This window comes from Macaca thibetana, chromosome 14 (assembly GCF_024542745.1).
Source record: "Macaca thibetana thibetana isolate TM-01 chromosome 14, ASM2454274v1, whole genome shotgun sequence".
In the NCBI taxonomy this organism is placed as follows: Eukaryota; Metazoa; Chordata; class Mammalia; order Primates; family Cercopithecidae; genus Macaca; species Macaca thibetana.
In genome coordinates this window covers 14074311-14088436 of record NC_065591.1, presented here as the reverse complement: position 1 = coordinate 14088436, position 14126 = coordinate 14074311, and the positions used below count along the sequence as shown (strand labels likewise).

The following is a 14126-nucleotide window of genomic DNA, read 5'->3' as shown; positions in this document are numbered from 1 at the left end:
GCGGGCGGATCACTTGAGGTCAGGAATTCGAAGCCAGCCTGTCCAACATGGTGAAAGCCCATCTCTGCTAAAAATGCAAAAATTAGCTGGGCATAATCTCAGTAGCTGTAATCCCAGCTACTCAAGAGGCTGAGGCAGGAGAATCACTTGAGCCCAGGAGGCACAGAGGTTGGAGTGAACCAAGATCGTGCCACTGCACTCCAGCTTGGGCGACAGGGTGAGATTCTGTCTCAAAAAAAAATAAAAATTTCAGAAAGTCATGTCTTGTCCTTCCTAATGTTTAGCAGGGCAATTTGGGCGATTTAACAGCCACAGTTTGGAAAAAATGCAATTTAAATATGGAAGCTATATTTGGGGATTTGTTAAAGTGGTTCTTTGATCCCCCACTTGGTATATCATCTTAAATGTTTATAGTAGAGGTCAGGTGCGGAGGCTCACGCCTGTAATCCCAGCACTTTGGGAGGCTGAGGCGGGCAGATCACAAGGTCAGGAAATCGGGAATATCCTGGCCAACATGGCGAAACCCCGTCTCTACTAAAAATACAAAATTAGCTGGGCGTGGTAGCTCATGCCTCAGAAGGCTGAAACAGGAGAATTGCTTGAACCCAGGAGGTGGAGGTTGTGGTGAGCTGAGATCGTGCATTGCACTCCAGCCTGGGCAACAAGAGGGAAACTCCGTCTAAAAAAAAAATGCTCATCATCACTGGTCGTTAGAGAAATGCAAATCAAAATTAAAATGAGATACCATCTCATGCCAGTCAGAATGGTGATCATTAAAAAGTTAGGACTTATTTTTTAACGAGAAATAGCTACTATCTTTAGCAGTGTTTTTTTTGTTTGTTTGTTTTGTTTTTGTTTTTGTTTTTTGAGACAGAGTCTCGCTCTGTTGCCCAGGCTGGAGTGCAATGGCGCGATCTCCACTCACCACAACCTCTGCCTCTCAGGTTCAAGCGATTATCCTGCCTCAGCTTCCCGAGTAGCTGGGATTACAGGCATGTGCCACCACGCCCGGCTAATTTTTGTATTTTTAGTAGAGACAGGGTTTCACCATGCTGGCCAAGCTGGTCTGAAACTCCCTACCTCAGGTGATCTGCCCGCCTGAGCCTCCCAAAGTGCTGGGATTACAGGTGTGAGCCACCGCGCCCAGCCTATCTTTAGCAGTTTTAAGATAATATCCCCCTTTTAAGGTTATGATACATGCTCATTGAAGACAAATTGGGAAAATATGAAAAAGCAGGAACAATCACCTACTCACAAAATCCTCCACAGCCCGTTTCCTTAAAGGCAACCACTATTTGATCATCTTTGATTTCACTCTTCTCACCCATATATATATATGTGTATATATATGGAGATATATATACATACATATAGATATAGACATATATATGTAAAAAATATAAAACATATAGATAGATAGAGAGAGAGAGAGAGAGAGAGACGGGGTATCACTCTGTTGCCCAACCTGGAGGTCAGTGGCACAATCTTGGCTCACTGCAACCTCCACCTCCTGGGTTCAAGCGATTATCCAGCCTCAGCCTCCCGAGTAGCTGGGATTAAAGGTGCACACCACCACACCCAGCTAATTTTTGTATTTTTAGTAGAGACGAGGTTTTGCCATATTGGCCAGGCTGGTCTCGAACTACTGATCTCAAGTGATCTGCCTGCCTTGGCTTCCCAAAGTGCTAGAATTACAGGCGTGAGTCACCACGCCCAGCCTCCCATATATTTTTTACTCCACAGAGATTGTCATGTACATATACAGAACCTATTTTTTACTTAACATTATATTCTTACATTTTCCTATGTAACTAAATTCTTCAAAAACAACTTTTTCTTCAAAAACATTTTTTCTTCTAAGAACATAAACAATACATTTTCTCTATAGAAAACTTGAAAATTATCAAGAAGCCAAAAGGAAAAGAAAGTTCTCCATAATCCCATCACCTACAGATACCAGTAATCTTTAGAAACATATCTTTCCAATATTTTCTTCATACATGCATTTTTCTTAAAAATTGGATTCAAAGCATATATATGGTTTTTCACCATACTATATCAAATATTTTCCATGATTAAATATTCTGCCTTTTTAAATTTTTCTAGACAGAGTCTTGCTCGGTCTCCCAGGCTGAATCTCATTACAGCCTCGTACTCCTGGGCTCAGGCAATCCTGCCTCAGCCTCCTGAGTTAGCTGAGAGTACAGGCACATGCCACCATGCCTGGCTGATTTTTAAATGTTTTTGCAAAGTCTTGCAAAGTCTACCCTCCCAAAGTGCTGGGATTACAAGCATGAGCCACTGCACCTAGTCCAATATTCTGCCTAATTGTCCACAACACATGGATCATTGTTTACTTAATCATTATTGTAATGTTGAACATTTAGATTATTTCTAATTTTTCTATTATAAGTAAAGCTGACTGGGTGAAATAGCTCATGCCTCTAATGAATCATTTGGGAGACCAAGGCAAGTTTGAGACCAGCCTGGGTAACAGAGTCTCTACAAAAACTAAAATAATTAGCTGGGCAAGGTGGCATGTGTCTGTAGTCCCAGCCACTCGTGAGGCTGGAGTGGGAGGATTGCTTGAGGCCAGGAGTTCAAGGCTGCAGTGAGCTACGATTGCGCCACTGCCCTAAAGCCTGGGCAACAAAGCGAGATCTTGTCTTCAAAAATAAAATAAGTAAAGCTGTGGTAAGTACCATTGCTTTGTTATATTTCCTTAGATTTATAAAGCCAAAGTCATTGTTCAAAGGCTAAGAATACTTTGAAGTGCTCCACACGGTGAAAGCACTTTCCAGAAAGGTAGACATTTACCCCCGCCAGTGAGTGGCAGCACCAAATTCTCACTAACATTATTTTTAAAGTGTTTATTAACTCGGTAGGTTAAAAACATTTACTTTTTACTTCTCTGTTTACCAGTGGGGGTGAGGTTCTTAATATTATTCACTTGTACTTTATTTTGTGAATGATTATTCACAAGGTTGTACCTATTACCCATTAGGGTTAATTACCTATGTATTTATCAGGGCCTTCTTTTTCTTACACAGGATATTACTTGCATTAGTATCAGTTTTCAACTCTGTGTCTTATTCTTGTAGATTATTTTAGTGCATCACTAAATTTTTTTTGAAGTTAATATTGTCCTCATTAGTTACTCTGAGGTTTACAAACAGCTTTTTAAGAAATAATAATAAAAAAAATTGTACATGGGATTTTACTATGTTGCCCAGAACCAGGCATGGTGGCTCATGACTTTTAAAAGTCATTTGTGACCAGGCACGGTGGCTCATGCCTGTAATCCCAACACTTTGGGAACCCAAGGCGGGAGAATCACTTGAACCCAGTAGTTCAAGACCAGCCTGGGCAACACAGTAAAATACCATGTATAAATTTTTCTTTTCTTTTCTTTTTTTTTTTTTGAGACTGAGATGGAGTTTCGCTCTTGTTCCCCAGGCTGGAATGTAGTGGTGCAATCTCAGCTCGCTGCAACCTCTGCCTCCCGGGTTCAAGTGATTCTCCTGCCTCAGCCTCCCGAGTAGCTGGGATTATAGGCATGTGCCACTATGCCCAGCTAATTTTGTAATTTTAGGAGAGACAGGTTTTCACCATGTTGGCCAGGCTGGTCTCAAACTCCTGACCTCAGGTGATCTGCCTGCCTTGGCCTCCCAAAGTGCTGGGATTACACGCATGAGCCACTGCACCTGGCCTCACATGAGTTTTTTTTCTTGGCTTTACTACTAGCCAGCTGTGGCACCTTGGGCAAGTCACTGCTCTCTCAGAGATCTGGCTTCCTCAAATTGTGAGGACTGAACTACATGATCTCTAGGGATTTCTTCACGTCTGACTTTTGGAATCTAGTCTACTGTGAAGGTAGGGGCATCTTTGGGCCAGTCCAGTCTAACAAAGCGGGGCTATCTATTAACACCTTGTGTTGTTTCATGTTAAAAGGTGTGAATAAATCTTTTACTGGAAGATAATTTTATTTCCTTATAGCAATAATATGCTGTATGAGTCTCCTGCTCTGCTGCCCATTACCTGTGTCACCTCTGCAAGCTACTGCTGAACCTCAAAGAACCCATCTCCTCATCAGGGGAAAAAAAAAAAAAGCTTTATATAGGTAGGCACCTCATAATGTTAAATGATCTCCTGTCTCTATCATTTAAAACTTTGGAGGCTCACTCCTGTAATCCAGCATTTTGGGAGGCCAAGGCAGGAGAATCCCTTGAGCCAGGGGTTTGAGCCCAGCCTGGGCAATGTAGCAAGACCTCATCTCTACTAAAAATCAAAAAAATTAGCTGGGCATGATGGCACCCACCTATAGTAGTCCCAGCTACTTGGGAGGCTGAGGTGGGAGAACTGCTTGAGCCTGGGAGGTAGAGGCTGCAGTGAGCCGTGATTGTGTCACTGCACTGTAACCTGGGTGACAGAGAAACTCGTCTCAAAAAAAGAAAAAACCTTCAGGCTGTGTGCAGTGATTCACACCTGTACTCCCAGCATTTTGGGGGGCCAAGGTGGGAGGATCACTTGAGCCTGGGAGTTTGAGACCAGCCTGGGCAACATAGGGAGATCTCGACTCTACAAAAAAGTGTAAAAATTAGCCAGGTGTGGTGGTGCACACCTGTAGTCCCAGTTACTCGGGAGGCTGAAGCGGATCGCTTGAGCCTGGGAGATTGAGGCTGCTGTGAGTGGTGATTGTGCTACTGTGCCACTGCACTCCAGCCTGAGCAACAGAGACCATGTCTTGAAAACAAAACCCCACTTTTTTTGCCCCTTTCTATGTGTTTGCTGAATCTTTTATCCTGAGCATTTTAGAGTAAAAATTATACTCAAGTCTGAAATAATAAAAATAAATTTACTATAAAGAATGACCAACCTTTTCCCATCTCCTTTGAAGAGATGAATTTTGAAATACAATATGCTCAGAACTAAGTACATACTATCCATGAAGGCAGCTGAATGCCTCATTGGGCTACATGAGTCTCTTAAAGGGGGACAGATTCCTCAGTGCCCAGAGATGGGCAGGATGGAGAAGACAAACTACAGTTTATCTACTACAATTTATAATTTTGTCATATAGTTAAAATGGGGGGAGGAGAAACTGAAAGCATCTTAGATTTTTAAAGAAAAGTTACTATATAAAAATATTTGTCTTCTTTGCAACAAAATTAAAAAGGTAAAAATATAGGTAATAATATCTTTAATCTCCAACATCAAGTTGCCAGTCTATCTAAATATGCTAGACACATAAAAATCATATTCTGAGGTAACAAAGTAGAAATGCAGGCACTCATTTTTAAGTATACAATTTCTTTTTATTTACAATACCCTATAAAAATGTAAATTTAGAAACTTTTATTTTCATTAATTAGAACAAAACAAAAAAGATAAAGCACAGTAAGGAAGAGATAATAATCAAGTATTCACTTGATTGGTTGTGAAGGGAAGGTAGGAAAGGCGTGTAGTGGAAATGGTCAGTAGATAACGGTAGAGGGAAGCTAGGTAACGTCACTGGGGAACAGCTGGTGGAGCCTGGGGTTACAGCATGGGAAGAAATGGAGATGGAGAACAAGGACAGCTGGTTTTAACAGAGGATCTTACTGTTGTACAATACATGTATGTGCAAAATGTTTATTCTCTTTAAATATCATAACCTGCCCCCCCACCCCCCAACTACATTCGAAAAGGTAAGAACAGCAGAAAGATCAGGAAGGCCATGTAAAATTAATTCAGATTTAATTTTCTTCAGGGCTGTAATCACTAGGGATCAAAACTCCTTAGTCTGGTTGATTGCTGAATGGGAGAGGAGTAAGTGAGAAAGATCATGGCAGGCTGGCCCTGCAATTATTCAAACCCAGGCCCCTGGCTGCCTGGGAACGGGACCTGGGTGAGATGAAGTAGTAAGGACAGCAGTTCTGCCCATGGTGTGGAGACTAAAAAGTAAAACAGGCCAAACTGAGCTTCCATGGTTACAGCTGGAAGTTTCTATTCATGACACCAAATAAAAGTGGGGAAGAAGGAAGCATGGCTTACTGAAGTAGTCTCTGGAAGACAGGGCAAGTGTGCAAAAAGCCACACTGCCAAAGCAGGCTACTAGTGAGGACCATCCTGGGTGACTTCAAATGCACTTGAGGGAAAGGCTCAAGTACACTGTAGTTGTAGCAGGAAAAAGACATAACCATGTGCTATTTCCATTAAGGTGGACAGAAACTAAGGAAATAAAGGTGGGAAGAAGAAAAAGGACTTCTCAGCCTAGATTTGGGCATAAGCCAATTAAGAGTTCTGATTTTATTAAACGTGCTGCATACTCTTTATTTATGTTAAAACAAGTAGAACCCACCAAATTAATTACAAGATAGAACAGAAACAGATTAAAATACATCAGCTGGTTTGTGTTTAGAGGAAGTAATGAGACAACTAAATATTTTTCAATCTAAAATTCATTCTTTAAGGACCCTCTGAAGACCACATAGATACATTTATGGGGTGTGTGTGTGTATCTACGTGTGTGTGTATATCTTGATTTCTACTTAATTGGCTCTTCTATAGTCATATTAATATGGGGCAATGAAAAAACAACTTCAATAGGATGAGGGAAGGAATCCTTTGGCAGGCTACAATCTACTCTGAGCTGGAGTAGTGGTGGGATAAAGGGAGAGATTACACTTGTGTCTCTAGGGCAAAGAAAATGCAAAATTGAGAACTGAGTAAAAGTAGGACATGCAGAACTGTAACATAGAAGGTAAAGAAGAAACCAGCAGAAGTATCACCCAGCCAAATTTCATAGAGCAGGGGGGAAATATCTGACATTTAGAGAGACAACCCCTGTAAACAGGAATCGATCCCACAAGACTTTGCTTTGGGGAAAAAGCTACCTTCCCTCCCTCATTAAAAACACTCCATTGGTGATGGCAGCAGTGCAGATGACAGCCAAAAGGAGGTACAGGACACATTTCGAGATCTTTTATCGTATCCCCTGAACTAGCCTAGGGGTAAAAGGAGAGAAAGGAAAATTGTATAAATGAGTTAAAACAAAAGGCAATCTTTCATATTACAGTTACATCTTTGTAAGACTTCTCATAACAAAACACCCGAGATACTTCTCTACTCTTAGCATTTAGTCATCTTTTATGAAGGCCCTGTCATACCCAGTTCAGTGTTTTATATCTAACAGATAGACACAAATAGTTAATAAAAAATCAATCTCTTCCACCAAATTCAGTATTCCCCCCTTCACCCCAATCATACCTTCTTTTTATTTATTTATTTATTTGAGACAGGGTCTTGCTCTGTCACCCAGGCTGTAGTGCAGTGGCGCGATCTCAGCTCACTGCAATCTCTGCCTCCTGGGTTTAAATGATTTTCATACCTCAGCCTACTGAATAGCTGGGATTACAGGCATGCACCACCACACCTGGCTAATTTTTGTATTTTTTTAGTAGACAGGGTTTCACCATTTTGGTCAGGCTGGTCTGGAACTCCTGGCCTCAAGTGATCCACCCTCCTGGGTGTCCTAAAGTGCTAGGATTACAGGTGTGAGCCACCGCTCCCAGCCTCCCCACCATAACTTCTCAAGTCCCAGCTTTAGTGAGATGTGAAACTCTCCTGTTTCAAACTTACTGCAGTTTTGTCTCCAGCAAGTTCAGTTTCTGCTGGTCAACATAGCGAGAAAAGAGGGACACTAGGTTTGTAGGTATAGAGATTGGCTTGGCCAGGGCTGCTTGGGGAATTCGTAGAAGTTCTCGTGTTGCCATGAACATCACCTCCGTCCTGCCAGGGAAGACCCATAATAATATTATGAGACAAAAATTTAAAAGATTACCTCAAATAACTTAAAATAAGAGAAGAAACAGTCCACACTGACCACTGATTATTTTGCGTTGATTCTGTAGCAGGGTCTGAACTCTGTAGGTCTTCACCACGGCTCAGGAGGATAAGGAGCAGTGACAGGCCAAACTACGAGAGAAGACAGAGGGAATCAAACTCAACACTGCGTCTAGACCTCCTCCACCACTGTTAAAGGGATCCTGGCATCAGATGGGGAACGGCTCTAAATCAAAATGACCTCACCACTGTGCTTTTCTGTGAAACCAGGCAAAGATCAGACAAGCATGAGTTGAAAGGCTATGTCTCTCTCCAGGTTTTATTCTGGGATAGCAGTGGCCAGGCGCAGCCAACAGAAATGGAAAGTCATGGTGTCCAACACGCCTCTCTGTTCCCCATGCTGAGGTTAACAGATGGTTTTTCCTTGCCATGGATAATGTAGAATTTGACTTTTCTCTTATTTATGAGAACTGAAATAGGCTAAAAAGGAAAGTCAATGAAGACCAACTTTGATACAGAAATTAAAATCAGGAAAAAAAAAGAAAAACCATTAAATACAGTAAGATATTTTGAATTAAGAAACAAGGTATAAACTGTAGGAAAATATACAAATAAGGACAACTGAAATAAACATGGTATAAAGGGAAACTTTTCATTAAAAAGCACATCTCTGGAAATATAAAGTCTTAGAAAGAATGTTAATAAAAATCTAAAAAATAAAGAGAAAGGGTAAACAGACGTATATATCGTATCTATAATTAAAATTCAGAAACATGCTTTAGAGTATGAAATATATAAAAATGGTCAGGTGTGGTGGCTCATGCCTGTAATCCCAGCACTTTGGGAGGCCAAGGTGGGTGGATCACCTGAGGTCAGGAATTTGAGACCAGCCTGACCAAAATGGTGAAATCCCATCTCTACTAAAAATAGAAAATTAGACAGGCATGGTGGCACATGCCTGTAATCCCAACTACTTGGGAGGCTGAGGCAGGAGAATTGCTCAAACCCGGGAAATGGAGGTTGCAGTGAGCCAAGATCACACCATTGCACTCCAGCCTGGGCAACACGAGTGGAACTCCGTCTTAAAAAAAAAAAAAGTAATATATAAAAATGTGTTTTATTTAGTAGACAGTAAAATCAGGAAATGTAGTATTTGGGGCATAGGATAAAATTATGGGCCAGGCGCAGTGGCTCACACATGTAATCCCAGCACTTTGGGAGGCCAAAGCGGGTGGAGAGCGAGATCATCCTGGCTAACATGGTGAAACCCCGTCTCTACTAAACAACACAAAAAATTAGCTGGGTGTGGTGGCGGGTGCCTGTAGTCCCAGCTACTGGGGAGGCAGGAGAATGGTGTGAACCCAGGAGGCGGGGTTTGCAGTGAGCTGAGATCATGCCACTGCACTCCAGCCTGGGCGACAGAGGGAGACTCTGTCTCAAAAGAAAAAAAAAAAAAATGAACAGGGGACTGGGCATGGGCATGGTGGCTCATGCCTGTAGTTCCAGCACTTTGGGAGGTGAAGGCAGGACTACTTGAGTCCAGGAGTTCAAGACCAGCCAGAGCAACATAGTGAGACCCTGTTTTTGCAAAAAATATAAAAATCAATCGGAGGCTGGGTATGGTGGCTCACACCTGTAATCCCAGCCCTTTGGGAGGTTGAGGCAGGCTCATGTGAGGTCAGGAGTTCCGGACCAGCCTGGCCAACATGATGAAACTCCGTCTCTGCTAAAAATACAAATATTAGCCCAGTGTGGTGGCGGGCACCTGTAATCCCAGCTACTTGGGGGGCTAAGGCAGGAGAATCGCTTGAATCTGGGAGGCAGGAGTTGCAGTGAGCCAACATATTACCACTGCACTCTGGCCTGGGTGACAGAGCAAGGCTCTGTCTCAAAGAAAAAAAAAAAGTCAATTGGGCATGGTGGCACATGCTACTTAAGAGGCTGAGGTGGCCGGGCGCGGTGGCTCAAGCCTGTAATCCCAGCACTTTGGGAGGCCGAGACGGGCGGATCACGAGGTCAGGAGATCGAGACCATCCTGGCTAACACAGTGAAACCCCGTCTCTACTAAAAAATACAAAAAACTAGCCGGGCGAGGTGGCGGGCGCCTGTAGTCCCAGCTACTCGGGAGGCTGAGGCAGGAGAATGGCGTGAACCCGGGAGGCGGAGCTTGCAGTGAGCTGAGATCCGGCCACTGCACCCCAGCCTGGGAGACAGAGCAAGACTCTGTCTCAAAAAAAAAAAAAAAAAAAAAAAAAAAAAAGAGGCTGAGGTGGGAGGATCACTTTGAGTCCAGAAAGTTGAGGCTGCAATGAGCTATGACTGTGCCACTGCACTGAAGCCTGGGTGACAGAGTGAGATCCTGTCTCAAAAAAGAAAATACAAATAGGGACAAGATCTAGGTTAAATATATGACTCATAGCTATAAATGGACCATAAAAGGAAGGCTGGCAGTACTGTGGGATTCCATCCCAACTTTCTAAGCTCACTCATAAAGGACAGGTAACCTCACTTTTCTACAAAATTTCCCTTCATGGCCAGTTACAGTAGCTCATGCCTATAATCCCAACACTTTGGGAGGCCGAGGAAGGCGGATAGAGACCAGCCTGGGCAACATGGCGAAACCCCACCTCTACAAAAAATACACAAAATTAGTTGGGCGTGGTGGCACGTGCCTGTAGTTCCATCTACTTGGAAGGCTGAGGTGCGAAGATGGCTTGAGCCCAGGAGGCAGAGGTTGCAGTGAGTCAAGATCTTGCCACTGCACTCTGGCCTGGGTGACAGAGCAGACCCTGATTTAAAAAAAAAAAAAAAATCCCTTTTCATGTTGTTCTCAGAAAAAAACTACTACTGCCTTTACTAAAATTAAAACTAAGAGACCAAATAACAGAAAGGCACATTCCTGATCACTCCAGAACCCCATCTAATGTCCCCGGAGGCACTGTCACTTCTTCTGCCTCTGATATACCACCCTTTAGTGTCATGCTTTGGCAGGTTTTCAGGTGCAAAGGAGCAAGAGGCCTTGAGACCACTTTTTCATCTCTACTATACATAGAATGGCCCTTAATGAGTAACTACTATGTACCACGTATTATATCGAAGCACTTACAACTGTTATCTCATTTAAGTACCAGGACAACTCTATGAAGTCTAATCATCACCTCCATCTTATAGACCAGGAAACTGATTCAGCAATGTGGTATCATCTGTCCAAGGTCACAAAGCTAGACAGTAGCAGGCAAGGATTAAAAATTCATATTCTTCATTTCATATAATGCTTCTCCTAGGAATCTCTGAATCTTTAACTTGATGCAAATAAAGTATGAAATGGATGATTCTACTATGACAGAGACTGCTAAATGCCTACCTAATATGCCTTCCTACCCATTATCAGAACTCTTATGTGTCATGACAATGGCATAAACTAGAAGGTATTTTCTAGCCTTCCCCGCACTTAGGTGTGGCCATGTGACAATGTCCTGGCTATTAACAGTAAGTAGAAGTTTTTGGTTAGAACTCCTGGAAAAAGTCTCAATAAGGAAGATGGGCAGCTGGTCCACACCTTTTTGCCCTCCAAAATCCATCCATCCTTCTTGATGTAAAGCTGAATCTTGAATTCCACAGCCATCTTGGACAATGAGGAATAATGAACATGGAAGCCACTGCTAAGAATGGCAGAGGAAAAAAAGTGAAAAAGCCTGGATCCCTGATGACTGTGGAGCTACTAAATCAAATTTATTTCACACCAGACACATAAAATCCTATTTTGTTGAAACCACTGTTATTTCTAGCCTCTGTTACTAGGAGCTTAATGTAACTCTTGACTGAAAGAAGCCTTTTTCACAAGTTGCTAGAGATACAGCAGCCATTATTTTAATCTATAATGCAAATTAAGACACTTCACAAAGTTCAAGGACTGAAGAGGGCAAGATCACCTTGTTCTGGAGCACAGCAGTGAGGTGAGGATTGGAGGGTGCTGGTGTAGCTGCACTTTGAGGTAGGTTCATTAGCTGTTGCAAAAGGCTGGTGATAGTCACTGATGGAAGATGATAGAGGAGGAGAGAGAAGGGACTCAGTAAGCATGGCAGCACCTACAAAATATAAATAAAAGCATTATATCCTGGCATGTGTTACTTCAGTTACCCTCCATCAGGGGCATGGATGGAAGGATGCTCATTTGCATATTCAACCACTTAAGGCACAAGTCTGGCAGATATGACTAGAGTCTTAACAATGAATTCTAAGCTATCTACTGAGAACTTTTTCATCTCAAAACACCACGACTTGTGTGAACCAAGGGTGTAAAAAAAAATCACTCGCAAATACATACCGAGAGTTATGCTAAAACATCAATATTTTAACTCATTCCATAAATATTTTTAAATGCTTACACTGTGCCAGGCCCCATGGGCTAAAAACAAATGGCAAACAGGACACAGAACCTCAGGGATCTAAAGTACAGTGGAGGAGATATGGGTTAATTGGCAATTTCAATATACTGTGAGAAGCACTCTAAGATAGGTTAAAGGCCAAGCAGAAGAGCACTTCAGGCCAGGAGTTCAAGACTAGTCTGGACAATGTAGTGAGACCTCATCTCTACAACAAATAAAAAAATTTCACCTGTAGTCCCCAGCTACTCAGTAGGCTGAGGTGGTAGGTTTGCTTGAGTCTAGGAGTTCAAGGTTACATTGAACTATGAATGCACCACCACATTCCAGCTTGGGTGACAGGGTGAGACCCACCCTGTCTCAAAAGAAGTGTTTTCAGTGGCCGGGCGCGGTGGCTCACGCCTGTAATCCCAGCACTTTGGGAGGCCGAGACAGGAGGATCACGAAGTCAGGAGATCGAGACCATCCTGGCTAACATGGTGAAACCCCGGCTCTACTAAAAATACACAAAAATTAGCCGGGTGCGGTGGCGGGCGCCTGTAGTCCCAGCTACACGGGAGGCTGAGGCAGGAGAATGGCGTGAACCTGGGAGGCGGAGCTTGCAGTGAGCCAACTGCACTCCAGCCTGGGCAACAGAGCAAGACTCCGTCTCAAAAAAAAAAGAAGTGTTTTCAGATTTAATTGTATTTTCTCTTATTCTTAAAAAAGCTCAATGAGGAAGAAGAGAAATAATTAGCCAATTTTTATAGATTTTTAGAGAATCTATAAAGTGATGAGAAACTCAGTGTTTGGAGTTACACAGCCAGCAGCTAGAGCCAGAACCCAAGGCTGCTGAATTCCAGTCTTCTAGTCATTTATTTCTTTTGTCATGTAGCCAACTGGAAAGTTAAAATACAGAACTATTAATATAAATAACTAGGTTATAACACAACAAAGGAAATCAAGAGTGCTTCCAGACAATCAATGCCCACGGTATAAAGTGATGGTTGGTTTTACTTTAAATGGCACCGGCAAATGGGGAGTAAAATATTTTTTTGTGGTCTACTACTATAAATAAAGCTTTTATTATGGTCATTTTAAAACATACACGAAAATACAAACAGCAGCATAATGACATTGATGTACTCACCACCCAATTTCAACGTCAACCAAACAACATTTTGCCAATCTTATTAAATCCATATTCCTCCTGTATCATATCATTTCATCCCAAAATATATCAGTTTGTATTTCTAACAAAATCTCTCACAATATCATACCTAACAAAATAAATAATAATTTTTTTTCATAGAACATTTCTCAGGAAATAATTTTAAAATATCATCTAGTGTCTGTTCCAAATTCAAATTCCCCCAAATGCCTTTTAAAATTTAGCAGCTGAACTTTGTATTAGAACCATTATTGTGCTAATTATGGTTCAAACAAGATCCACACATTGCATTTGCCTGGTAAGGTTTTTAAAATCTAACAGGTCCTCTGCCACTGGCCCTTTTCTCTTGTTATTTAACTGTTAAAGAAACTGGGTCATTTGTTCTGTAGCTTGAATTTGGCAAAGTGCATGTTGGCAGTATCACTTAGCAGGTTCTGCTATCCTTTGTTTCCCTCCTAAACGGATAGTTAGAGTAACAGGTTTATTTGATTCAGGTTCAGTAGGGTGTGGGAGGGACATGTGAGAAAACGTCATGGATAGAACTTGTGTGTTTTCCATTGCATTATGTCAAGAAGAGCTAGGTATGGTGGCTCATGCCCGTAATCCCTGCATTTTAGGAAGCAGAGATGGGAAGATTGCTTGAGCCCAGGAGCTTGAGACAAGCCTGGAAACATAGGAAGATTCTGTTTCCTTTTTTTTTTTTTTTTTTTAAAAAAAAGCACAGTGCTTGGTTGTCCCACTCTTAGAGGTGTTAAGAGTTCATCAGT

General features: G+C 42.1%; 1 protein-coding gene across 1 annotated transcript in view; it reads right to left on the bottom strand.

The window, feature by feature from the left end:
* Positions 1 to 5293: 5293 nt before the first annotated feature.
* PATL1 (PAT1 homolog 1, processing body mRNA decay factor) overlaps positions 5294 to 14126 on the bottom strand; it is a 32833-nt gene continuing 24000 nt past the window's right edge. The window contains exons 16-19 of the mRNA XM_050758492.1: positions 11757 to 11912; positions 7865 to 7956; positions 7621 to 7770; positions 5294 to 6986 (exon numbers count right to left, since the gene is read on the bottom strand). Coding sequence (XP_050614449.1) covers positions 6965 to 6986; positions 7621 to 7770; positions 7865 to 7956; positions 11757 to 11912 — 420 coding nt within the window. The 3' untranslated portion in view covers positions 5294 to 6964. The remainder of the gene's footprint in view (positions 6987 to 7620; positions 7771 to 7864; positions 7957 to 11756; positions 11913 to 14126) is intronic.